At 39.7% G+C, this 26,633-nt stretch overlaps 1 protein-coding gene across 3 annotated transcripts; it reads left to right on the top strand.

Annotated features, from left to right (window-relative positions):
* Window positions 1–1,151: 1,151 nt before the first annotated feature.
* GABRD (gamma-aminobutyric acid (GABA) A receptor, delta) lies at window positions 1,152–22,692 on the top strand. 3 transcript variants are annotated; one of them, XR_001412262.1, is made up of 10 exons: window positions 1,152–1,827; window positions 10,090–10,202; window positions 10,769–10,836; window positions 11,731–11,951; window positions 12,773–12,855; window positions 14,637–14,774; window positions 15,691–15,846; window positions 16,444–16,655; window positions 17,442–19,831; window positions 20,312–22,692. XR_001412262.1 is itself a non-coding variant. In XM_014943934.1 (9 exons), exons 1-9 carry the CDS (start codon window positions 1,760–1,762, stop codon window positions 17,739–17,741), a joined length of 1,356 nt encoding a protein of 451 aa, XP_014799420.1. In that variant the 5' UTR covers window positions 1,152–1,759; the 3' UTR covers window positions 17,742–20,773. The 3 variants fall into 3 exon arrangements, 2 of the variants coding, with proteins under 2 accessions (XP_014799420.1, XP_014799419.1); XM_014943934.1 differs by having other exon boundaries at window positions 15,694–15,846; window positions 17,442–20,773; XM_014943933.1 differs by having other exon boundaries at window positions 17,442–20,773.
* The last annotated feature ends 3,941 nt before the right edge of the window (window positions 22,693–26,633 follow it).

The raw sequence follows: 26,633 nt of genomic DNA, 5'->3' as shown, positions 1-26,633 counted from the left end.
CTTTTTTTTTTTTTCCTATAAAATTAGGTGACAGCTCTCTAGCCAGAGAAGAACAATACCAAGGAATTCTCACAGCTCATGGGAACACCATCCTTAAGAGTAGGGAGAAAAAGAAATAAAGTCGACTGAAAATATCCTGAAAGGCGTAAATCTGTTGTGTTATACAGAGAGACAAAATCATTCTGTTCTGTATATCTTCCTGTAAATTCCATTAAAAATCCTTTGGTTTCTCTACTCTAAAAAACCCACCAGTTTTCCCACAGTAACCCAACTACTAGAGTTTAAATTGATGTCGTCCTTCGGATGCCTGGGCTGCAGGCATGACCATTGAAATGTGCAGAGGAAGGAAAAGATCAGAAAGAAAATAAACCCCAACATCATTCTTACAAGTTTATGGCATATGATCTTATATGTGTGTGTACGTATGTTTGCATATGCATTGTGTATGTCTGTACACACTCTGTAGATAATCTGTACATCTATTCTCCACCTGGATCCCATGGGGCTGTTACTCCCCTCACCTGCCACCCCTCAGCTGCCATCTGAAATACTGGTGTTAGCTAATAATACAAAATTCCACACACAAAAAGATAAATCAAACACTTTACCCCAGGTGCATCTTTTCATTTGATTAAGGGATCTGCACATTCATTTTTGCTTTACAACACAATTTCCTTCAAATGTCTTCTTTACAGTGTTTCCTTTGTGGGTTGGTTTTAAAATTGTCCTTCCAGACTGAACAGCACCAAAAAAGAAGAGGAGGCGGAGGAGGAGGAGAAGAAAAGAGTGAATATGGAGGAGAAAAATCGAGTTTGACCTGCAAGTCAGGATGAAAGCAAACTCCCGAGAAGGCTTCTGGCCGGGTTCCCCCCGCCCCTCCGGCGGCCGGTCCCCATCCTTTCGGAGCAAGCAGAGGTCCCCAGAGTTTCCCAGGTGGAAAGGGACACGTTGATACCGAGCTCTAACGGTGCCAGCCCCCGGAGCCACCGTGGGATGGAGCGTTGCGAATGCAGTTTCCCAGCTCCCTGCTCGCTGAAGTCACCCGAAGCGTTTCACTTTAGAGCATCCCCCTTTAGAGAAACCTGAAGAGCGGCGAGGCAGAAGTTTGCAAAACCTCGGCTCTGCCTCGCCGGGGGCGGGGGGAGGCGGCGGCGGGCTCTCAGCTCCCAGCGACACTCGGTCCCTCCACTTCGCAGCCCCTTTTTCGGTGCCGGGCAAACCCGCTTTTCCCCGGGCTCCGCTCCTCCCGCAGCGCTCCATGGCTGAACCGCCTTTGCCCTTCGCTGGGGCAGCATCTCCCTCCTCCTCCTCCTCCTCCTCCTCTTCCTCCTCCGGCACAGGACATGTCTAAGAGCTCCGCGGCACTTTTAGTTTGCTCCCCCCCGCGCTCGGTGGGATTAATCTCTCCTTTTGGAGGTTATTTTCGGCAACCAGCCTTGCGGGCGGGCAGAGCGGTCGGAGGACGAGCCGGGCGCTCCCGGAGCGGCAGAGGAGGTTCGGCGGAGCGGGAGTGAACGGGGGGCGCAGCCCAGGGACCCCCGCGGAGGAGCGGAGCTGCCCCGTCCCCGCCTGCCCGCATGGCCCCCGGGCACCGGAGAGACTGTGGGGGCTGCTGCTGCTGAGCAACAACACATCGCTTTAAACTAAGCCTCAACTTGTCACGGCGAGCAAGGATGGCAACGCCACTGGAGCTTTGGAGCTGCCAAAAGAGCCGGGGAACCTGGGTTCTGTTCGCCACCGTCTAATAAATGGGAGTAAAATGGAATTTCTTACCTGGGTTTTTCCTGCCTTGGTTCTACTGTGCACCCAACAGCACAGGTGTATCAGGTAAGAAAACGCCTTATCGTTCTTTCTTAGACCGGCCTTGGCCGTGCTTTCGGTGTGGGCTGGGGTGGAAAATGCCCCGTCTGGCTGGAGCTCTTCCCCCTGCCCCTGCCCGGAGCTCCCACTGCCCCCTTCCCCCCGGGATGCTCCCCACGGAGGGGCTACGACTGCCTGAGTGGGTCTGCAGTGGAAAAAGGGGGTCTTGACTCAAGAGTTTCCTCAATGTGCCCCATCTTTTTTTTTTTTTCCTTTTCGTCTTTTTCTAGCAGAGGATGGACTTCTGCCAGCGGGGCGGCAGGTCCTTGGGTTAATCAGGGGGTGTGTTTTTAATAGGATGCCTGTGGAAGCCTTTTCCCGAGGGCACTTAAGCTAAATTGGGGGCAATCACTTCTTGTAACGGCACTGCACTTCCCAGCGCAGCCTCATCCCCCTGCACAGCTCTGTAGGGGGCCTGCTTGAACATCAAACTCTTCCATAAAACCCAGCACAACCAGTGGGGTTCTAACCCAGCATCTTTGCTTAGGGCCTCCATGGGCACAATTCAAAAACCCAAAATACAGACATTCCTTTCTAATGGGTTCATTAAGTCTCCCCAACTTGAGATAAGAGGAAGAGACTGCCAGAGATCTCAGAAAAAATAAACCACTCGAAGAACGCCAACCATTTCTTAAAATAATAAATTTTAAAGATATATGTTTGCCATTCTCAGTCACATTTATTCTGAAGGTGTTAGCTAGGCAACCAGCTATGTTCTCTATATATTCTCTCCAGATCTGGAGGCTGTGTGTGGAGAAGGCTTGCCATGATTATGCAATGAAAATATAAGGGGGAGTAAAAAAGAACTTGCTGCATGTAAAAACATGCCTACATCATCCAGAGCAGAGATGGCTGTGGTATTAAAGGGGGTCTTCCTACTTCCACTTTATAGGCATTATTAATAGCTTCAGAGGAGTATAAGAAGCAAAGGGATAATTGTAGTAAGACATAACATTGCTGGTACAGTTTTTGGAATTAATTAGTGAGATCTGATTTTTTTCACTGGCAAGGGAAAGGATGTTGCATTAGAGGAAGTGTCAAGTCAACTGCTCCTATTCAGGACTGACAGAATGATTTCTCCTGTGACCTTGAATCTGGGATCCAGGGTCAGATCCTGACACCCTCCTGCTCTGGAGCAATCCAGTACTACAGGGAGGGCAGGGAAAACACTACTTATGACCTAAGGGCATCAAGATCCTGCCCAGAATTTCAGTGATTTGGTTTCCCTATCTGCACTTGGGCTAGCAATTAAGCATTTTGGTTGAAAAGTGGTGTTTGAGTATAAAAGAAGAAGAAAAAAGAATTCTAAGGAGGAGTCAGCCTTCTCAGCCTTTGTCTCCAAGGTCTGTTTTTGGCACAGCAACTGCCAGATATGTGCAACCTCTAATTTGTTGGATAAATTATTTTATATTTGGACTAATTGCCTACTTACTTGACTTTCTTCCTCCAGCTACACAACAGTGATGAATTGTTTGCTAGAAATACAAATACTTGTGGCAGAGAGGGAGGCGAGGCAAATTCTCTTGTGAAATTCCAACTGTTCAGTTTGCAGCAGTTTTCCAAATATTCCAAAGTGCAAGACATTCGATGGTCAAAGAAAACTGCTCTGATTAGTACAACAGTTTTCTGAAGATTCAGGATATAGCCTGGCTATTGCAGAATATTGTTAAATCTTGTAAAAAGGGAGTATCCTTGATTACTTGTGCACTTTTGATGAGTTCAACAGAACTAAACTAAAATGTTATGCTTGCACTGGTAAAACTACTCGCACATCAGCGACCTATGAAATAATTCCTCTTATAAGGGCCCAAGAAGCACATTAACTTCCTTATTCTTCTTCCTTGGAGTTCTGGAATATGATATTACATATATTTTTGGAAAGAGATGCTTTTATGAAGAGCAATATTTTATTAATACTGTGGGTTTATAATAATGGGCAAAACTGCCAATAGCCTCAATTTATTGCTCAGATTTTGTTATCTACATGCAAGGTGATTCAAGTTATGACAACAGAGGCCATCCAAGCCCATGAAATTCTCTGCTTGTGAGTTCTATGGACAGGTGTAAGAAAAAATATATGCAGAAAAGGAAGACTATCTCAGCGAGTTCTGAGCTCAGAGGTGTGATGTAAGAATTCCCAAAGGCAAACCTACCTAATAAAATAACGTTAAAGCTTGGAGAGGAGGGAAGTGGGGAATACACATAACCTGTTTCCTCAAAGCATTTGTGAATATCCTTTGAGGGTGCTTTAGAGGGCTGCATTTGAAGCAATTTCTTTGTCATGTGTGCTATTAACTGAAGGGAATGAGCCAAATTCAGCCCAAGTCAGCACATCCTGCTAATGCCAGTGCTGTTTTCAGGTAAATATTTTTACAAAGTACTATTTCGTGGTCTGCTTGAGGCAGTGATTAGCGTCAAGAAATTTGGCATTTATGTGATTGACAGCTCTTTGGCGCAAAGACTGTAGCTTGCATTATTTTATCAGAATTTGATGTGCTGTGGTTGCTGCAATAATAAATGTGTCATAGTGAATGAGCTTATCTACTGAAATACACTGAGTGAAATATTTCTTCATTTGCACAGGGAAAGAGTACTATTGATAGGAGTTTTGGGGTGTTATGTCCGTACTTTGTAATTCTTTACTAAAAGAGATTTTAATTCTCTAATTATAAATAGTTGTATCTTTTACATTTAACGTTCTACTACGTTAAATGACTTTTATGCATTTGCATAGAATTGTCCTTCTGTTGCGTGTCTCCCCGAGCCTTTTACTTCTATTCATGGAAGTAGAGCAGCTTTAACACATGAATATATACAAAGAGTGGTCCATTTTCTGTAGCTTAAAACTCACAGAGAGGAAATAAGGGCTTTTATGTTCAAAAGGTTGCCATGACTTAAGCCTAATGCTTTTTCAATTACATTTCAAAATACAAAACATATTTACAGCCAGCTTCACTTAGAGTCAGGAATGGCAGATGGGAACGATACACACACTGTTCTGGATTATCCTGGAGTTTGAGAGCTACCAGATTGTTCACTGACCTTGCAGGATATTCCTTGTCTTTTTCCCAAGAGAAACTTTTCTTGAGTGGCAATGACATCTGGGACATTTGCCCCCAGAAGATTATCTCAAAGAAAATGAAACGTACTCCATCCCAGGCCTCAGTACCAGTCAAACCACTATTTCCATCTACCAGGTTAAAAGATTCATGTAAGAACTAAGCCACAGTCCCCAAAAGAATCAGGTTAGCAGATTTAAAGAAGAAAGAGGAGATGCAAGAAGTGATTTTCCACATCTTACTGCTATATGTGTTTGTCAAAAGGTTAGTGCACTCTCCCTACAAGTGTAACCAAAAATCAGTATCTCATTGGCCACTGACTTAAAGATGCTGCTGAGCTTTTTGCGCTGCTGCTAGAGCTTTTGGCACTGCTCTGCAAAATGAATATTGCTAATGTTCTCTCTTCTTCAGCTGCTGTAGTGCCCTTATTCACAGACAACATATAGATTGCCTCTTTCCCTGGTGTAATTTAAATACTGCCCAGATTTTTTCTAGTAATATTGATACATTTCTAGCAACTGTTTTCAGGCAGTGTGCTGGAAGATAGTGAAGACAGGCTCATACCTCACTTGCCTGACAAGCCCTTTAAAGATGTGCTGTCCAAGCTGATTGATGCTTCTCCTCCAGATCACTCCACATCAGCAGAATGCAATGGTCCTGCAGCAGCTGGGGGAAAGGTGTCAGCTCGCATCGAAAGGATTTAGGGATATATGTACTTTTTATTCTAGAACTGATAGCACTTAGCTCTGAAAGAGATGTGCTTCTTTGTCATTTGAGACTCATTGCTTGGAGCTGCTTTCCCTAACCTGTGACAAGGACAGTTTTGTTAGGCAAAGAACAACTTTATAGTTTTGCCAGGTTTATCAATGGTGATTTCCCCTCCCCTTTGTTTAGTGTGCAAGAGAACTAACCATTCTTTTCATAGTTCAACCAGCAGAAATCTGTTTTCTTCTGCTAACAACAAGCTCTGTTGAAGTTCTCATAAAGCTTAAACTCCAGATATGTACGGATGTAGATATATTCTCCAGAATATCTGTTTGAAATGAGATGTGTACAGAGTGTGGGTGAAAAAACATCTTCTTCAGCTTTAGATTTGGGAATGACTTCCAGAATGGAATTAGTACACGTGACTGTGTTGCCATTCAGTCAGCTTGGCACCCCACTCTGGACTGGTGCAAAGGAAAGATAAGCTTTTTGATGAGCTGTTATGCCCCTTGAATGTTACAAACCAATAGCTTAATTTTACAAAGTCCTTTTCTTACTAAAACAAGCTTTACAGCAGCTTATGTCAGGAAGTGAAGTTGCTGAATCAACTAATAGTAGTTTCCTTTCTTTTCATCTTTGCTGCTTACACTATGAAAAGTTAATCCCTTCCAATGTGTCTTTTTTATGCTGCTCTTCCTTTTTCAGGTGCAATAAATGAATAATATTTTAGGCCATATATAATCCCAACTGCTTATCAAGGATGAATGACATTCTCCCACATTCTTTCATGTAACTTTAAAGCACTGGATGTGATGTACAGAGGTCTAGAGGAATGGCTCAAAGGAGTGATCACGGACTGGCCTGTAGAGTGGCATCTCCATGAAAATAGCCGAATACTAGCAAAAGCTTTTGGTAACTCAGTGACAACCGTTTGTAAATGAAACTCTAGGTTATTCTGATTTACAGTTTCTATTTGAGTATCTAGGAGCCGTTCTGTGAGCACCATGCCAGTATATGAGGGTGGCAGTAGGTGATTAAGAGTAATTTTGTTGCCCATTTCAAAGAAATTTAAAAATGAACCAGTAGTATAAACGTCAACAAAGTAAATCTAGCCATAAAATTATTTCAGCTGTAATACTTTAATTACCCCCAATGGTATTAAGTGCATATAGCTCCACTAACTTCAACACATTTGTTCCACTGATCATCTGACCCTAAGGCTTTATTAATAATAGAAACAAGATTCTTTTTAATTGTGTCATGGATATTTAAGCAAAATTCCCTCTAGATTGTAATCGGCTTAAAACGCATGGCAAGTCACAGCCCACAGTTTTTAACCCAGCCCTTGTCATTTTAACTTCCTTTTAGCTCTATGGCTCTCCTTAATGCCATTAAATTAGAACACTGACACAGGATAACTGCTGCAGGCTGTAAATGCTTTTTCAAAAAAGATGAGGCTCCTGGCAGTTCTTATGGTGACATTGCTTCTCTAGAGCAAGTGAGTGACTGTAAGACCGTTATCTGGGGGTGAGTTCTGGATGCATACAAGTAGCAATACCTATGGGGGGGGAGGGCAGCAGAATTTGGTTTTATTCTTTTTCTCGGGGTGAGTACTCATAAATATACATGGTATTCTAATTTTACACTGAGTTGTGCCAGCACTTTTGTACTATTGTGTTTGTAGGAAGCATAAGCCAGACCCTCCCACCCTCACAGATCAGGCACACAAGACAGGTCACTACGGTAAAGTCACCTTTGGGCTTGAGTATTGTTTTCAAACCACTTTATAGAACTTGGCTGCAGTTTTAGCAACAGGAGTTGAAAAGCCCATCTTCTACTGAAAATGCAAAGAGATTTTAGACAGATATATTCAATCAAGCTTATTCTAGTTCTTTAATTATGGAAAGACAAAGTATCACTCTTTACCTATAAAAGGAGCTCAGATATTTTACTGATGAGGAATACCATTACGTACCTATGGCCAAGACTTACAAGTTACAAATTAGTAAGTTTTTAAATAAAATACTTTCAACATAGTCTCATATTATCTAGTCTGCCAAGGCTTTAATTTAAAAAATTATTTGTTTTCTGTATAAGCTGAGAGCCTTACTATTTCCACAAATAGGATAGTCAGTGTAAAAGAAAATAAATGAAAGAATTTCTGAACAGCAATGTTTGATGCAGGAGAAAGCCAGACCTTAACATCTGCATCTTGCCAAGTATTATAAAACTATGATTTCAGTTAAGTAAATACTGCCAGTTGGATGATTGAAAGACCAGCACATAGGAAACAGCAGTCTGATAGAAAGAAGTGTTTATATAGTTGATGAGACCCAATAAAGAAGGAAAAAACCTCTGTCAACATCTGTTATAAATCTTCAAAGCCCTTGTCTAAATTGATTATGTTATTCCAGTTGTAGCTGAAAATATGGCTCTGAGTCTTCCAAGATCCTTACTCAGAGGAGATATAGCAACCTGAGAAATAGCTGAGATCGTCGGTTGAGATGAACATAGAGATGAACATATAGCAGTGTGCTCATGGCAAGGAAACATTCTAAGTGCAATTTAATATATATCCCCAATTTTAACATTTTGCCATGAACTAATGAAGTTTCACTTTGCAGCAGTGTCCCTATGCTTTAAGGTCACTTACGCTTTGACAATTCCGTTAATGTAAGTTTTCAGTGTCTCTGCTGCTCAGAACTTACATTTATACTTTGTAATCCCAGAACTCCTTCCTTATATAATTAACTCCACACACGTGGAGCAAGAAATTGATCACCAGGGCAATCAAAGATTTTTCTTTCGGTCTTCTGTGAGGAGAAGAGTTAGTTATTGTAGGATACTCTGCTACTGTGCTAGCAGTTACTGCATGTGCTGAGCTGAATGCCCAGACTGGCGTATTTTGGAGAGAAAAAGCATGTGCTTTATGTGGGTCAATGTCGCATGAACACTCTAAGAAAGTTATGTAAGTACCGAGGCAGAATATGTTTATGGTATATTCCTCTGCAGCCTTTCGTCGATGTTTAACGAGTTTCTCTTCTGTCACTAGTGACATATATCTCTCAAATGCCACATTTATTGCTGGATTCAGTGGAAGATGCTAAACCAGTGCTCAGAGAGTTTTGATATAGTCCATGCATTCAGATGCAGGCCCTCTCAAACCACTAGCAAATTTTCTCTTTGCAAATAGTTGTGGTAGACGTTGTCACAGGCCTTCATTTATCCATTCCCGTCGTGTCAATCACAGCGCTGGCAAAAGAAATGGTGTGAGCTTCAAATGAAGTCTGCCAGCTCAGTTTAAACAGTTAATGCAGACAATATAAGCTTGCTTTGTTTATAAGAAGTTATGGAATATCCACATAACTGCTTGTACCAGGAGGGTTGAGGGGCTGGCATCTGCCAGGGGGTGGAAAATGGCAACAAGAAGCTGTGCTAATGTCTTCAAGGAGCATCACTGGATCAGAAAGAAGCATATGCCTAGCACCTCACACTGCAGAACCATGGGCCTCTCAAGATTTCTGGAGGCTCTTGAATCCCTTGGACTGTAGACAGCCACCTTTTTGGCTCAGAACCAGGGAGAACTACTGGGGTTTTTGGGTGCCGTGGTCAGCACCTCCTGAGTTCCAGTGTCACATCCTGCTCCTGTTGAGGTTTGGGTCCGACCCACAGGCAGCTCCGCACAGGGTCAGGGCCATGGGGATGCCTCCTTCAGTGCTTGTCCAGTGTCACATCCTGCTCCTGTTGAGGTTCGGGTCCGGCCCACAGGCAGCTCCATGCAGGGTCAGGGCCGTGGGGATGTCTCCTTCGGTGCTTTTGTGCTTTCAGCTGTTCACTTCTTAAGCAAGATCTCCTTTTTGACCATATCTTTGCAGCTTTCAGGTGTTTGTACACCTTCTATTAGCATTGCTTTTCAGATTTCTGAGGCCTAATGGTACTTTTCACAGTATCGAAGATGTTAAATCCAAATTCCAGCTGTGTAATTTGTACTGTTTTCCCATCACATTTGGCAATATACCAGCCTTCTTGATCTCAGCTGTTCCACAGTGGCACTAGGAGCTGTCACAGCTGCTGTGTCCTGCTACCCAGATAGCTGCATTTCAGCATCCACAGATGCAGTTTATGCAGTATACAAAGTATCTTGTTTTCCCTCATGCTTTCTTTGCATTTCTAAATCTGTTTTTTCCTATTTTGTTTTTTAAAAGGAAAAAAAAAACCTTAAAAAGCATGTGCTTGTATTTCAGAAAGAGGCTATAGTCTTGCCTGAAATATGTTTTGATTTAAACAGAAATATCTGAAATGGTTTTCCTATCTATATGCAGTATTTTTTCTCAAAATTACCTGTATAGCTGATTATGCTGTAGATGGTCTCTGGTGTAAAAGAGGTCAACGTCTCCCATTTTCTGTTATTTTTCTGTTTGTAAACACATCCAAGTTTTAAAAGGTGCTTATTCTCTTTACCTAGAGCGATGAATGACATCGGCGATTACATAGGTTCCAACATCGAAATATCCTGGTTACCCAACCTGGATGATTTAATGAAAGGGTACGCACGGAATTTCAGGCCTGGGATTGGAGGTGAGACTTTGAGAGTAATGTCTCTTTTGTTTCTTACAATCCTTCTACCCTCCAATGTTTATGTGAACCCTCTACATGATTAAAAGGTTGTGGTTGTCTATTACTTGGATACTGGAAATAATGACAATCAACAATGGGTTTGATCTTGAAAAACAGAATTAGCATTACAGTCTTCTTGCTGATACAGCTCTTAAATCACTGATTTCTAAATTGAAGGGATTTTGGATTACATTAAGTGACAATAATTCCTGCATTTGCTTGAAGCCAAGCTGTCTGAAACCAGATGATGTGGTTTCCAGAAGGGATTCCATAATTTCCAGTAGTTGTGATTGTGTCTCATGTCCTTTATCACCGAAGGGAGGTATTCTGTTGGAAATTCAGGATGCAATCTATGAAAGATTTAAATCTCTTGCTCTAAGGTAGGTTTTACTTGGAAAGTGTACTTTATCTTGGAAAATACTTTTATAAATTCCCTCTGTGTGAAAGAATTAACAGTCTTGGGTCATCTATATTTTTATAGGTACTATGATGATGTAAATCACTCCATTCAAACATTTTTTTCTCAGGTCCTCCTGTTAATGTTGCTCTTGCAATTGAAGTAGCCAGCATTGACCACATCTCAGAAGTGAACATGGTACGTTACCAGTTACACCTACCAAGTTGTGAGTGTATCTACTGTAACAATAGAAAGTGTAGAAAACTAAGTAAATAGAAAGACAGTTGATCCCAACATGTTTGGAGTGGAGAAATTACCACAAGAAGTTACTGCAAAGAACAAACATTGTATTTTAAGCCACAGGCAGAGTGTCTTCTGGCAACCATTGGCAATTACAAGAATCTGGCCATGTGTACATCACTGAGATTTCTCACTACAGTTAGCAAGGTTGGATCTGAGCAGCACTGACTAAGTTTCATTTTAAGCATTAACTCCAACTTCTGTTCAAATTCCTTTTCACCACAGATACTTCCCAAAAGAAGCTAAAGGATGATTGGTTGTGAGATGCTCCCTTTTGTGTAAATACCTTTCAGCAAAGCAGTGGAGCATAGCAACTTATAAGTCACATAAATGAGCATAGGCATGAATTAGCTGCATTTCTGAAACACAATAGATTTCATTTTAAAACCAAAACTTTGACTTTCCCTCCGTCCTTTCCCTTCATTACAGTTGCATGACTTCACTTGATTTTTCAGCTTTGATTTAAAAAACTTTCAAAACCAAAAGTTGTACTTGTGGAGATTTCTGATTTTCTTACTGATTTTCTTCATTAAGACATATGAAACTCTTGCAACTTGTTATATGTAACATCGACATTGAATCACTTTTTGATAAGCCCAAGCTTATCCACGATAGAAGCATATGACAGAAATTAAAATCCTTGGGGAGGTTGACTGAGTATTTAAATACTTATTTGCAGAGGAGACAGTTAATACATTTCTAGGCTAATACAATGATTTTTGACCGAGTTCAAGTGCATTATCATTGTGTTAGTTTAGCATCACTTTTTAACTGGGATTTGTCTTGTCGTAGGAATATACCATGACGGTATTTTTGCACCAGAGCTGGCGAGATGACCGTCTGTCTTACAACCACACCAATGAAACTTTGGGCTTAGACAGCCGCTTTGTGGACAAGCTCTGGTTGCCAGATACTTTTATAGTAAATGCCAAGTCTGCCTGGTTCCATGACGTGACTGTGGAAAACAAACTTATCAGGCTCCAGCCAGATGGAGTCATTTTGTACAGCATCAGGTGAGTGAGAAAGAGTGCAAGTGTACTCCACCATGTATTACATTTTTGAACGGACTATAAAGTAATTATTCAGTTTTCCTAGGAAGATTTCCTAAAATAATTATTAATTTTAAATGGAAGAAAGTACTAGTGACTCCTATCAGAGATCCCCTTGCTTTATAAGGATTACGCTGCCAGGACGGTGTTTTTGGCAACACTAACACATTTTCTACTGCATAATCACTGATCACCTTCAGAATGTCCTTAATGGGAGATAAGTATCTCGTAACTATTTGGTCACTGGGCAAAGAGATGCTGAATACAGAGCAAAGATTTTGTTCTCCACCCTCACACTGTTTTCCAAGAGAACTATGAGCCTGATTTAGGCTCAACTTCCCCACCTTTCAAACAGAAGAACTAGTATTTCCTCACTTTGGAGGAGTGTTCTTCCTAGAATTCAGTAACCATTTTTTAAGTTAATTGTGTAATGTTCTAAAAACGCATGAGTGTGCATCTTTAAAATTGTAACTCCAAAGTCACTCTCAAGGTATTGGTAGTGATCTTAGGGACAGTGGAAGGGAGCAGATTTGACTCAGAAAAGTCCTTTTTATCATCAGAAGTAGCTGGAGCACCCTCTGACATTAGACAAGTCGCTTGACCTTTCTTCAATTTCCCCCCACCTTCGGGTTTCCCAGACTGAGTACAGACAGGAGCCGTAAGGATTTTGAAAACAGTTTCCTGTATTAGTATTAAGGTTTCAAAGTTTTCCATTTAGTCTTTGAGTTCTGAGGAAAAGGCTCTATCGGGACGCAACTAACTGGTGCTCACGTTGCTTGGAACAGGATTACCTCAACAGTGGCCTGTGACATGGACCTTTCCAAGTATCCGATGGATGAGCAAGAATGCATGTTGGACTTGGAGAGCTGTAAGGGCTGAGTACAGTGTTTTATAAAATCTCTATTTTGTTTAAAGCCTGCATATATGATACTTTGCTTGCTGGAGTTTGCTGGAATGATTCTGCTTTAGTTAATGATGTAAGGGGTGCCTTAGTATTTAGAAATAAAGGGTATAAACATGAATCCCTTCATGCTCTGTGTTGGGCATTAGACTATGGACTTTTCAGTACCAGTTCAGCTCTGATCCAGTTCAAAATGATGGGATTTAGAGTAGTGAAGATGAACAACCTACAGTCCTGCTGACACGTCTGGAACTTTGTGCTTCATGTAAAACCTAGTGCAATCGTGACAGCCACTAGCATTACTGAGCTTTGCATCAAATCCAGCAAGAATAAGTAGAGAAGCCCACAGGCAAAATTCAATGGGCTATTTTTTTCTTTGTGAGAAAATGGGGAAAAAGAAAGAATTCCCTGCTTTTAATGAATGCCATTGTGACTAACCCTTACATAGCTGTTCAGCTTGCCTGGGCATCCCTGGATCTCTTCCACAGAAATCAATCAGAATGTTCCATGGACTGGCTTAAATTCATTTGTACTCACAAAGGAGGGTGAAGAATGAATTTATATTTTGTCCAAACTGTATTTTATCAGCATGTAATGCCCAGGAACATTAATACTTCTGAATAAAATACACCACTGAAACAAGCAGGGGCCACCCAATCACTGGCAATGAATCTGGCCTTTTGTGGTTTTTATATCAAGGACTCTACACATCCTGAGGGTTCCAGGGATTTGTGAACAGTGGTTTCTGAACAGATTCCCTGGCCTATTGATGCAAGTTTATCTTTTTCTTTTTTACCACTGACTTTGTTTTCTAGGCAATTAACCATAATACCATTTTATCCTGTCAAAAATAGCGATCTACAGTTTTACTTATGTAATCACCAAATGCAGAGGCAGCAGACAGTGAACCAGCAATCAGTGCTCTCTCCCACCAAGTTCTGCTGGGAGTTTTTTGGGTGGCTGAATTTTTTAAATTGAATTTAAGGATTTTGATTTCAGTGAAATGAACATGTACAAATAAAACCTCTTTAAACAAACGAATGGTTAATAGCAAGTTGTCCATTAACAGCAAAACTAACAAAGATTCATTTCCCATGGACTTGAGGATCCCTGACAAAGGAGATCTGTCTCCCCGACTGGCAGAGAGTACCCATCTCCTAAAATCAATGTGTGAAATTGAGACAGACTTGCAGTACAGAATTACACTCTGATCTGTCTGCAGTAGGATAGACACAGATAGCTTAAATTCGGTAGTTATTTTATTTTACAAACAGAAATTTATATGACTCTGAGATCCAAGCCCAGTGCAGGGGTAGGCAGGCTAGTTTGAGTGCTATACGAACAGTTACTCTATGTTAAATGACTATGCAAATGAGCTTTTTGAGAGATAATCTGACTATTTCTCATGACACTGAAGTGCATTGTGCCATACCACATATGCTATGCAAATGAGCTTTTTGAGAGATAATCTATTTCTCATGACATTGAAGTGCATTGTGCCATACCACATATTGCCAGTCAGTGTGAATCAACTTGGATTATTCCCCCTGTAGGAAAGCTCCCCCAATGTGATGGTGGCAGCACTGACGTTGCCAGGACAGTGAATTATCCAGACTGAATCACAGCATGTTTGCAATGGGACCAACGAAAATCCACAGAGCAGAGGAATTAGAGGACTTCCACTACGGGTCCTCTAAGTTCTTAATTTCTTCCTCAAACTTTGTGTTTATTCAGCTTTCTTTTGGCAGATGGCTATTCTTCAGAGGACATCGTCTACCACTGGTCAGAAAACCAGGAGGAGATCCACGGGCTGGATAAGCTGCAGCTTGCTCAGTTCACAATTACCAATTACCAGTTCACAACAGAAATGATGAACTTCAAATCTGGTACTAGGCTCTGTCTTCAATTCAGGGACAGTATCTGATTTTTTCCTGCATAGGGAAACCTCCTGTATCTATAATAGAAAATCCCTCTTCTTAAGTAACTAATTTAAGAACCTGTCAGGTTGCTGGTAAGAGTTTTCTTTAGCTTAGACTTGGAAAAAATGCCAACTTTTGCTGAGCCTTGAGGTAGCCAGTGTACCATATTATGTCCTTTAGCTCTATGTTTGACAAAATACTGCATGGACGCAAGCTAGATAGTACTTGATAAAAAACACTCGAGGTATAGCTCGTATTTTCTTGACCTAATTTGCAATTTCAGATAAAGAAAAATTTCCATTAGCCCTGACGTGATGAGGCTTATGACGTACAGTCAGATCATTCGAATTCCATCCAGTAGAAGTCAGTGGTGTGTATGCGTATCGCTGGGTTTATTGCAATGTTTGTAAAAGATTGGAGTCATTTCTTTCCTGCTGATTTTTCATCCTCTTTCATGTATTCAGATTCTCATTTATGCTGCACATCTCCTCTAAGCTCTTTTTTTGAGTTTGAAATTAACTTGGCCTTTTAAAAAATCTAAATTTAGTATCTGGAGGACTTTCTACAGCAGATGATAAGACAGTACACATTTTGAAGCAATACTGTTATTCGAGAAGACTCATGATTTTATTTTCAGATCTGGCATTGATATGACCTGAGACAAATCATTTGACCTATTCTTAGCTAACTGCTGATCAGAACTGCAGTACCTCATGCAGGTTTTATGAAGACTTATCTAAAAACATTCAAAAAAGCTTTTTGTGATCCTTGTCCTAAGGATGGTTAAGAATGTAGATCTGTGTCATTGTAAGAAATGTTATTTTGAATATCAGCTTAGCTAATTCCCACAGCCAGAATTTTTCTTTGTGTGCTCTTTTTCCAGCAGGTCAATTTCCCAGGCTCAGTCTCCACTTCCACCTTCGGCGAAATCGAGGAGTTTACATCATTCAGTCTTATGTTCCTTCTATCTTACTGGTGGCCATGTCGTGGGTGTCCTTCTGGATCAGTCAGTCAGCTGTGCCTGCCAGAGTGTCGTTAGGTAAAACAGCCAGTTTGGGGAACTAATAGGGAAGGGTATGTGGAAGTTGTAATTATGGTCCCTAATAATCCTCATTTTCCATGGAGGTGCATTTATAAATGCTATGTTTACATTTGCAGAAGAGAGGGTCCTTTAGAAGACTTTCCTCATGTTTTAATTTGCCACACTATCAGAGCAGCTGCCTCAGTAAAGAACAGAAAATAACCGTCTAAAGATGGTTAAAAGCAGTAGTGAATGTGAGGCAGATGGATGAAAGAATTGATTTGAAGGAACTGGGACAGTGACAAAAAAGAGTACCTAGAGCCTGTGGATCTGTTTGCCTGAGGAAGGGTTGCAAGTCCAGATGCAAGAGTTTTAGAGGGTTAAGTCTTCTGGTTTGGTTTATCCTGCTCTAGAACAAACCCAAAGGCAACACGTTCAAAGCTGCCTTCGTCCTACAAATGCATCGTCCTTTACAAACTCTCCTTTTGAAAATCAGAAGCCACACTATTAAGGGGCTCCTACTGTGAAAATATTACTCAGCTTCAGATTAATAAATACATTTATTATAGTGTATGCTATGAAACTTAAAATAAATTTTCTCACACTATCCTGCAGGTATAACCACTGTTCTTACTATGACTACACTGATGGTCAGTGCCCGATCTTCACTTCCACGAGCATCTGCCATCAAAGCGCTTGATGTTTACTTCTGGATTTGCTATGTGTTTGTCTTTGCTGCACTGGTGGAATATGCATTTGCACATTTCAATGCTGACTACATGAAAAAGCAAAAGAACAAGCTAAAGGCGAGAAGGCAGAGCGCAGAGGTCAGTAAGTGTAATGCTGTGAATAACTTTGCAAAAGCAATCACCCTGCATCATGATCATCTTCTACCTCTTTTGAAAAACAAAATAAAAATTTCCTGGTTCATTCTTTTGTCACGGTAATATGACAAGCAAGCAAATGAAACTGCTAATTTCCCCTTGCAGCATGGTTAGCACTAAAGACAACATATTCTTACGTGGTTTGTTGCTGTATTTAAATGGAGAATAGGAACGAATGAGTAAGAAGAGAGGCAAAATATGTCCTGAGCCAGATTTGTACATCTTACACTTTGAGAATATATTTAGACACTTTGATATTTGTAGCAGATACAACTTATTCATATTCATTTTCTGTCCCACCTTATTATATTGGAGCCAGATTTGTACATCTTACACTTTGAGAATATATTTAGACACTTTGATATTTGTAGCAGATACAACTTATTCATATTCATTTTCTGTCCCACCTTACTATATTGGTTCTCACCTATTGGCTTTGGCCACAGAGTGGGATAACTGTCTCCTTTAAGTCAGTCAATTCCTTTCAGTCAGGAGGACCTAGGCGTGCTGTCTCAACGGTGCTTTGGTAATTCAAAGCATGTAAAATTATAACCAGAATTTAGACCGCACAGTCTTTCAGTGGTTCTTCTGCCAAAACGAGTGATAAATGCCATTCAGCACTCAGGACTCTCAGGAATTTCACCCTGTGGGTATCATGGCTAGCTTGGATCAAGTACGCTACGTGTGCCCTAGAAATTGCTACTATAGGTTGTCCTCTTTCCTTTGCAGGTAAACGTGAAGAATGCCATCGTTCTGTTCTCCCTTTCCATAGCTGGTGTGAACCAGGGACTGGCCGTTTCCAACAGGCAGCACCGAATTCCCCGAAGCCTGCCTGGATCATATGGCACAATAGAAATAGAAACGGGAGAGACAAAACAGCCGCAAATAATGAAACTGGACAAAAAGGGTGGTCTCAAGTCCCTCTTTAAGCCCATTGATGCTGATACCATTGATATATACGCCAGAGCCGTGTTCCCAGCAGCCTTTGCAGCAGTCAATGTTATATACTGGGTTGCGTACACAATGTAAGAAAGGAAAAAAAAAAAAAAGAAGGAAAATTCACGTGAAGAGCTACAAATTGAACAATACCTACAGACTAAAAAGCCCTTGCTGAAACTGTATTGATCCATCTCTTCTCAAAACATTTTCCAATGAGCTCGAGGCATTTCTAAAGTCAAGACAGTCCTGCAATCCCTACTAAAAGCAGCGATTTATTACAGATCTGATTTGTTGCAGTAATAACTGTACTCTGCCAAACAATCCCAGCTCCTTATTTCCTGTATTACCATGAGACAATTTTTCATATGTACATATTTGCAGCAAAAGTTTAAATCTTAAATTACCATGGTTTTCCTCCACTTCAAAGGTTGATCAGTAATGAAGATTTGGCTTTTCACACTCAGATAATTTCCTTTTTTGTAATGGAAGAGCTAATTCCTCACTTGCTCACAAGTGATTTTCTGCATCTGGCCTTCTGTGGGATGATCTAAGTTTAATAGTATTGGTAAAGTTGGAGTTTTTAATCACAAAAATCTCACGAACAAAGTAAAAGGGAATAGAAGGGAGTGGGGGCTTTTTCTTAAATTATTATTTGTCTTGGATAAAATTGAAAACATTTCAATGCTCTTAGTCATAGCATGAAATAAAATATACTACATAAAATTCTACTGAATTGTTAATAATGACTGTATTGCATTTCAGACCTAAACTAATGAAAGTTTCAACACTTAAAACACAGCAAACATTTATTAGTTTAATAGGCTCAAAAATAGACAAAAGTGATTTAGAAACAGAGGCAAAGCTCAGGCTTTCTATGTTGGATTGGGAAAAATTTTAAAGGTGCTTGATAATGAAGGAACTCAGGCTCCATTTTCAGGAAGAGCTTTAGAATTCCTTCTGTTAATTTTCAGTGAGAGTCTACCATGTGCGCCTCTGAAAATATCCTTTTTGCATCTGTCCCTAAATAGCTGAGTGAAGTAAAAAAAAAAAAAGAAGTCATAAATGGCTTCAAGTTACTCAGTTGCTTTGGATATTTTTGCCATCTTTATTCAGAGTCTGACCTAATATGTTAGGCCTTTTTAATTCCATTATTTGGCAATGAAATTTGTGGGTACTCATACACGCTCCTTAATTCAGGACTAGATCCTCTCACCCAACTCACGCAAAATAACACTTTGTTCTGTAAATAATTCTGGTGAACTCAGCAACTGAATGCAATAATCACAACAAATACCAGTTTCATAATTAATCTCTAAAAACCTCCACAGCAAATACGTTGGTATATGTATTAAAACAATTAAAATATTGTTACCGCAGAAAACCAATGTAAGACACTTCAAAAGGGAATTTTTTTTTTGGAGGATTTTGTTGCCTTGAAAGCGAGAGGTTGTTTCAAATATAGAGACTGACACAAAAGAAAACATGAAATGAGAGAGAGAGGGAAGGAAGGAAGCAGAGCAAGTGGCTGAAAGCTACGATGGAAGGGGACGTGGGGAGGTATGAGATTAAACCAGGCAGAAGATGTAGATAAGAGAGGAGCTGTGCTGGGCTTTGAAGATGGGGATCTTGAACGTAGTGGCAACGATTAATAGTTGCAATTGCAATAAGGATGAAACAAGCTTTTGATCACAGTGGAGTGTGCACATTCTCCTGCCTTACTTATCTGTGACATATGGTTTGATTTCATCTGAGTAGCACTGAAAGATAGAGCATTTTAACACAGATTTATAACTTAAAATAAGAGTCGTTCGATATCACTCAAAAGAATGATCTTGAACTGAGCTATAATAGAAAATATACCCAATTCACAAGCCAGGCTTAGGTTCACCTCAATCTTTAGTTTCTGTCTAATGGAAAAACTATCTGCCAACAGTGTGCTGGGAAGCACAAACTGACATCAAGCTATAATTGCTCCACAGAGCTCCCACCAGTCCAGTCTTAGACTGAGACCCCTGGATTCTGCTCCTAGATCTTGCCACTGACATCTCGGGGTATCTTAGTTAAATTTCACTGCATCATCTGCAAAATTAATATAACAATACTGATTTCTTTCCTATATCTTTGAGTTTTACAGAAGAAAAACCCTTCAGAAGAGGCAGAAACTCTTAACCTCCAAATAGGTAAGTGTGTCCAACTAGTACTTATGTGGTGCTATTTACCATAGTTTCTGAGACTCTCACATACTGAATTCAAGCAAAGTATTGCTTAGCTTTCACCTTATCCAGAAAGCTAATGAAGTTCTGCATCTCCTTCAATACATGCAGGTAATCAGGCTTCTCTTTTTTTCTTCTCCTTCTCATGTTTCTATTTTATTTTTCTTGGTGCTTGTTCCTGATGTTGATGAAATGCAGAAATATACCCCTTTTTTTTTCCTAAGCGTGTTTTTGGTCATAATCACTTTCTCCCAAAGGAAGTTCAACCCCTCCTGCTCTCTTCTAAATCATTCTTACTGTTTTATATAATGATTAAGTGCAGAGTGGAATAAAACCAGAAGAAGCATGACTTTACAATGCCTTTTCCTTACTATGTTGTTGCTTTTTTCATGATCCTGGGTCAGGTCCTTGACATATCTTAACTCCCCTTTCTACCTCTTCTTTCAGCTTAAAACTGAACTTTACACCTGATCCAATTCTTGTCTGGCCTCAGAAGCAACAGAAGTTTAAATGTAACTCTTGGATGATGCAGTTTCATAGATGCAAGGTTTTAAACATTCTGTACAGCACTTTGAACAGTATCACCACCCCAGTACTACACCCTTTAGAAAGGCCCTGGTGCCTTATTCTCTTCCTTACACATGCATAAATCAGAAATAATCTTTGTTGTAAAATCAGTATATTAATTACTGCTGTGAAAGCAGAGTCTAACCTTTTTGTATCCTGCTGGTTTCTCTAGCTATTAATGTATTACATTGCCTGTCAGGGTTGGTATCTAATGCTAAGAGTGAAATTATTGACTAAATCCAGCTGAAGAAATACTCGTAACAAGTTCCTGTGGAGTGTAAATCATAAGGAAATAATCCATGATTTTGGAATTAAAGTTATTAAAGAGCAGAGAACAAAGCATTGACCTAGTCCCTCTAGTGTGCAGTGGCTGGTTATTTAGAGTAATTAGCAGGAAGGCAGCTGCAGATATTATAAAGGCAGTGTCTAATCTAATTACTTCAGCAGTAATAGTTTGTGCACCTGACGTAACTCCTTACACTGAAGCCAACTGAATAATCACATGGGGTTATTGGACAAAATTAGTTGCTTCTCCATCTGGGGGACAGTCACAGGCTACGAGCCCTGCTGAGTTCTTCAAAAGATTGAGTTAAAGAATTTGTCTGTAGTTTGACTGCAGATCTTCAAGGTGCACAACTCAGTTGGGACTGATCAAAGTAAAAGGTGGCAGCAATCTTTTCCTCAAAAAAACCCAAAGCTAGAATGATAGCCTATCACAATGTTGTAGACAGAAGCATAAATAAAGGTGGAAAAAAAATAATCTCAAAACATTGCAGGCAGTCAGAAATGCACACTGTGAGCAAACATATGGCAATTGTGTCCATTCCAGGAAGGAGGTGACTCAGAGGGGACCAGGTGTTTCAGCTGCTGTCACTGCACTTGCAGAGTAGCACAAGACAAAACACCTCCATCCTCAAGAGTGGGATTCTCTTAAATCTGTTTCCAGCACCAGAAATAGAAAAGTCAGATGCCATTCAAACACTTTTAAGGAGAAACTTCAGTATAGAATTATGGTGTAATGATTGAGTTTTGCATAAATTTGAATCTCCTGTACTTATGGATGTCCTTTACTTTTTCTTTTTCCATTTAAAATCATTATACTTAAAAATCATAACATACTTTAGATGTAATAATATCTAAAGTAAGTGCCCTATTCAACTCTAATTTCATGATGCCCTTAATAAACAGAAATAAACTAAATCTGATGTCAGTTGAAAGCTGGTTTTGGAGGGGTTGTATTGGCACCAAGGAGAGAAGGAAAAAATAAAATAGACAAGTATGTGACAGATCAGAAGGCACTTTTTCTGTGCTGTACCTGAAAGCATTTGTATTCCTTTCAGCAGTTTAGAGTACTGCTCTGTGGACTTGCGTGTCTGTGAGAAAGAGAGTGGGATATGTGTTAATGTAATCGTTCTAAATGTGAAGTGTTAATAAAATGTAGATATACAGAAATTGGAGCTTCTAGAAAATGGACAAAATAGACATTCAAACTATTGAACTGGAAGATAAAATGCATTAGAAAGAAAATCAAAATGACCTCAGAGATTTCATCCCATAATGAAATCCTGCCTATTCAGTGCCCCAAGGGCTTGCAAAACTCTACTTTGGCCTTGACAACAGGAGAGAAAGTACCATTCTGTATTCATGAGTGCTTTCTGTGGGGCACTTATGCAGACTACTGTATTCATGTTAAAAATGGCTGTTGCTGCCTCAAGAGGTAAAAGAGTCAGAAAGCACAAGATGAAGAAGAGCAAGATACTGCATGATTTGTTTGAAAGTAATGCAGGCAGTGACAGCACTATTAAGATGTTAATATACAATCCTGTTTCTGGGTAAAAATGAAAGCATTTATCCAAGTTGAAGTAAAAGCTCTCACATCAGTTCTTAACTGGTTTGCTAATCCAATAGATAATGTAGCGAAACCAATTTAACTCAATGAGGCTTCTACTGTTGGTACAACAAAACACTTAAAATGATTGCTCTGATTTTAAATACTCAGAGTCATTAACCTAAGAAAGCACTTCCCATTAGCAGGAAAACAGCACCCCTGCATATTTGTCTATGAAGCGGAATAGAAAACAGAAAGCTTATTGAAAGTTACTGAGAATATTTTCATTACAGAAAAATCTGAAACGACTCCCTCATGCCCTCTTTATTATAGCAGCTTAAAACACTTGCAATGGTTGGAAGCCTATTTGATGTTACAAACATCTATAGCTAATACTTCTTAATGAAAACTGAATAAAAAATTTGGCAATGAACATGTCTTTTTGGATGGATTTGGTAGCTGAAATGAGAAAGGCACTGTCTCTTTCTGTCTTTATAGCTTGTGTCCTAAATGAAATGCATTTGAGGATCTAAGCCCGTTGTTACATAATGCATTAGGGATCTGTTCTCTCCTTACACCAGCTTGATGTCAGGGCTATTCCTGTTACTAAGTCCTGCACAGTAAAAACAAATCCGAGAAGACAGTCAAACCCAGGCTGTCAGAAAATATAGCACCAAGAGAACTAATCAGATGCTATTGGGAGTTCACTCTTCCGCAAAAAGATTGGTCCAAAAAAGGAAATCCAAATATTCCTCATTTCTGAGGTATCCGAAACCTCTAGATTTACTCTAGATCACTCTAGATTTAGGATGAGCCAATTCATAGGACTAATTCCACTGAATGGAAGATCCTCTAGCCCAGTGTTCAGTCTCCACCTTTTGGGACAGAGCCTGTCACGGAGCTGCTGAAAATGTGCATTTTTTGCTGAGATCAGTAATTCCCAGCGCTTACAAGCATTTTTCATTGTGTTCTCAAGTGGGGCAAAACCAGACAACATTACAAACCAAAGAAAGGTTATTTTATACTTGCAGGTCTCATCTACACAAAGAAGTTGTACTGATATAACCAAAGTAGTTTCACAAGCTTCATTTGTCAGTACTGTCATTTCAGGTCACATAGAAAAGAGCACCCAAGCTAAAGGCAGAACTGCCCTGGGTAGACAAAGCCTATGACATGTCCATGAGGTGATTTACCAAAAAGCTTGAAAAGAGTCCAACCTCTGGAAATCTATCCATTTTTTTAACTCTTGCAATACTTCTATTTCACTTGATACTCGGTTATCTTTCCCTTTTTTTCATTTGAAAAGTATATCACACTTTGGAAAAAATGAGGACATTTTCTTTCTCTTTGGCACTTGAACGTCTCAGGGAAAACTATTTAATACAATCTCATCACCTAAGTATGAAAAATGTGAGACTAAAAATCACAGTTTACAAACCTCTAGACCTTCCAATGGGTATTACATCAAAGGCAAGAGACAACCCTGTGGTCATTTCATAAGTGAACCAGCAGCACACTCCCACACAAACACATGCTTTCTACCCCATTTCTTTCTCTTGCACCACACACTGGTAACCCCATATATGCAACAGAGAAAAAAGATAGTTTAAGGCACTCCTCAAATTCTCCACACTCTTCAACAGACTCTTCTGAAGACGATAATTTTGGCCCAAACACCTTTAAGCTAGCCACTGGTTAACACAAGTTACTAACAATTAGAGGTTTGCATCAGTTGCTTATTGGGTCAGTAACCTGAACAAGAGCAGCCCTGGGAATTACCTTTGCTAGCACAAATACCACAAAAGTCTCAATTTTCATGCTTTGGGTTACCAGATGGGGTAAGGAGGACACTTTTCTTTACATAATAATAAACAATTAGCCAGCTTTAAGGGGTAGATATGTGGAACAGGCATAGCTGGAAGTAGCAAAAGAATATATAGGCCATTGAGCTATTCCAGTATTACAATTACTACAGTCTTAAGATTAAATAAAGATTGAGTGATGAAATACAGAGTAATCTGTAAAACATCTGCTGTAAAAGTCCATCCAGACGGTTCTTCCTTTATTGCTACATTTCTTTTGAAGTTAGACAAACACAAAAGATCTATTTCTGTACATCTTAAGCTTACCACATTTTTATAGACATATGATTATCCTACCCTCATCTTTGTAGGTCATGAGTGCAAATTTTACATATGCAAGCTCAAATGTGTATATATATAAAAGATAAGAGGATTCTAGATATTGTTTATAAACTACAGTGCATATAGTATTTTAAAATGAACCTGTACTTCATAAAGAAGAAACATTTACTATGTCAGTTATGATTATTTTCAGGTTTCCTACCATGGTGTTTCTGTACATGCTTATTGAAGGATCCATTAGACAATTCCTGGATTTGAAATATTTTGAACAAAGAATACTTGTGTTTCAATCAAACTGAATGCTGGCTGGACCAATAGTGACAATTTAGGACAGCACAATTAAGTCCGGTCCAGGGAAAGCAATAAAAAGAGGATTCTTGACGAACCGAGGTGAAAACTTGATCCTCAGGGTTAAGTAATTTTTGTTTAAAATTTTCACCATTTTCTTCCACCCTTTGAAATGACAATTGGATGTCTTCAATGGAAGAAACACCCATTTTCTTTCTTCCATAATTTCTTTCACTGTTACCTTTCAGAAGAGGGATTGTTGCTTTCTAAAGGATTAGAACCAGGTTATGCAGCAAGAAAGGAGCCCCTATGATTTACAGTGTTTTGTGCTGGTGAACACATACAAAAGCAAAGTGGGCAAAAATTGTGTTTTTACAGAGACAGATTGTTTAAATATCCTGGAAAAATAAATACAGGTAGAGCATAGACCGTTTGGTTTTATTTGTTTTTAAATGTATGTCGTTTGGGCTACTCATAGAATTTTTTATCCTCCTGGGTAATGTGGTGTCAACAAAAGTGAGTTAGCTTCTGGGTGCTTCTATCTTATATAAGACAGACAAGCAAGGGGCGTCTTGACTTAAAATAGTCTTGAAACATTATTCATTTTGTCTATTTTAATATGGGCTAGAAAAACACTAATATTCAATCCAGCAAGAAAGTCTGCAAAGAATTACCATGGTGATTTCTGATGTTATGTAGGATATATGCTTTACTCCAGTTTATGTTAAAACATATTAATGCTTTGCCTTAGCATTTTTATCCAAACTTAGTGGTGTTTGGCCTAAATTTGTTCCCACTGGATTCAGTGATTTCACTGCCATTGATTCCAGTAGAAACAATAGCTTGTCTCTTGCTTGGTAGAAAAAAGGCTGGCTGAAGAGCAGTCTGTATGTCTGCACATGTTGTTGGTTTGATCTGCTAAAGACATTCTATGGGGATGCATTTTCATTCTAGAGTGACACAGATCTGGTTACTCACATTTCTTCTAGATTTGGAGATAGCAGCCATCTCTCTCCATTTATCTGTTGTTTAGTTCATAGGCCACAATCATCATTCAGAGTGACACAGATCTGGTTACTCACATTTCTCTGTTGTTTAGTTCACAGGCCACAATCATCATTCTAATCCCTACTAAATCTTTAAAGCCTTGGAAAAGTTGGCAGGTCCTAATATAGCTGAAGATCTTAAGTCACTACTTCAAGTAATAACAGGGTACCTGTCTTTCCCTCTCCCCAACAACTGGCTGTAAGAACTGGTTGTCATAATGATGTCTTAATGGAGGCCATTTGGAGGGAGAAAAGGTGAGGGATTTTTTTTTTGGTCAACCTTGTCAGAAACATACAAGTACTTTGTGGATAGAGCAGTTAAAAAAATTTTTTAAAAAAGTAATTTCAGCAAAGAAAAGGTAGAAAAATCTGCCAGCCCTGCCACCCAGTCATCAGGTTTAAAATAAATCTTACAACTCTTTATCTTTCCATCTAAGATTGTAAGAAGAACTTAATATGTAACCTATTCCGTAGAAAAATCTGCCAGCCCTGCCACCCAGTGATCAGGTTTAAAATCTTACAACTCTTTATTTTTCTGTCTAAGTTTGTAAGAAGAACTTCATATGTAACCTATTCTGTGAGGAGTCCATACAAGTGCAATGATTCTTCAACAACCTTTGGTAGTAGGAACATTCCTGATAGTTTTGGTCACTTAATCAATGAAGGTCCTAGCTGAGTTACAACTTTATGAGTTCATTGAACTATCAAGATTAAACCAGAGAGCTTTTCCTCCCCGTTTCTCATGTCAGTGGAAAGGGGAGACGTAAACATCGATATAGCAACAACAGCTCCCAAACTACAAGGACAGAGTCTTAATCTCTGCTGAATTCCTCACCTGTGAAATACAGTGAATCATAACAAACATGTAACCTTTGACCTTTATTTCTAAAGAGAGA

The sequence above is a fragment of the Calidris pugnax genome, unplaced genomic scaffold (assembly GCF_001431845.1).
Source record: "Calidris pugnax isolate Ruff unplaced genomic scaffold, ASM143184v1 scaffold129, whole genome shotgun sequence".
NCBI classification, from domain to species: Eukaryota; Metazoa; Chordata; class Aves; order Charadriiformes; family Scolopacidae; genus Calidris; species Calidris pugnax.
The sequence above is the reverse complement of the archived record's forward strand: the minus strand, read 5'-3'. Positions and strand labels throughout refer to the sequence as shown.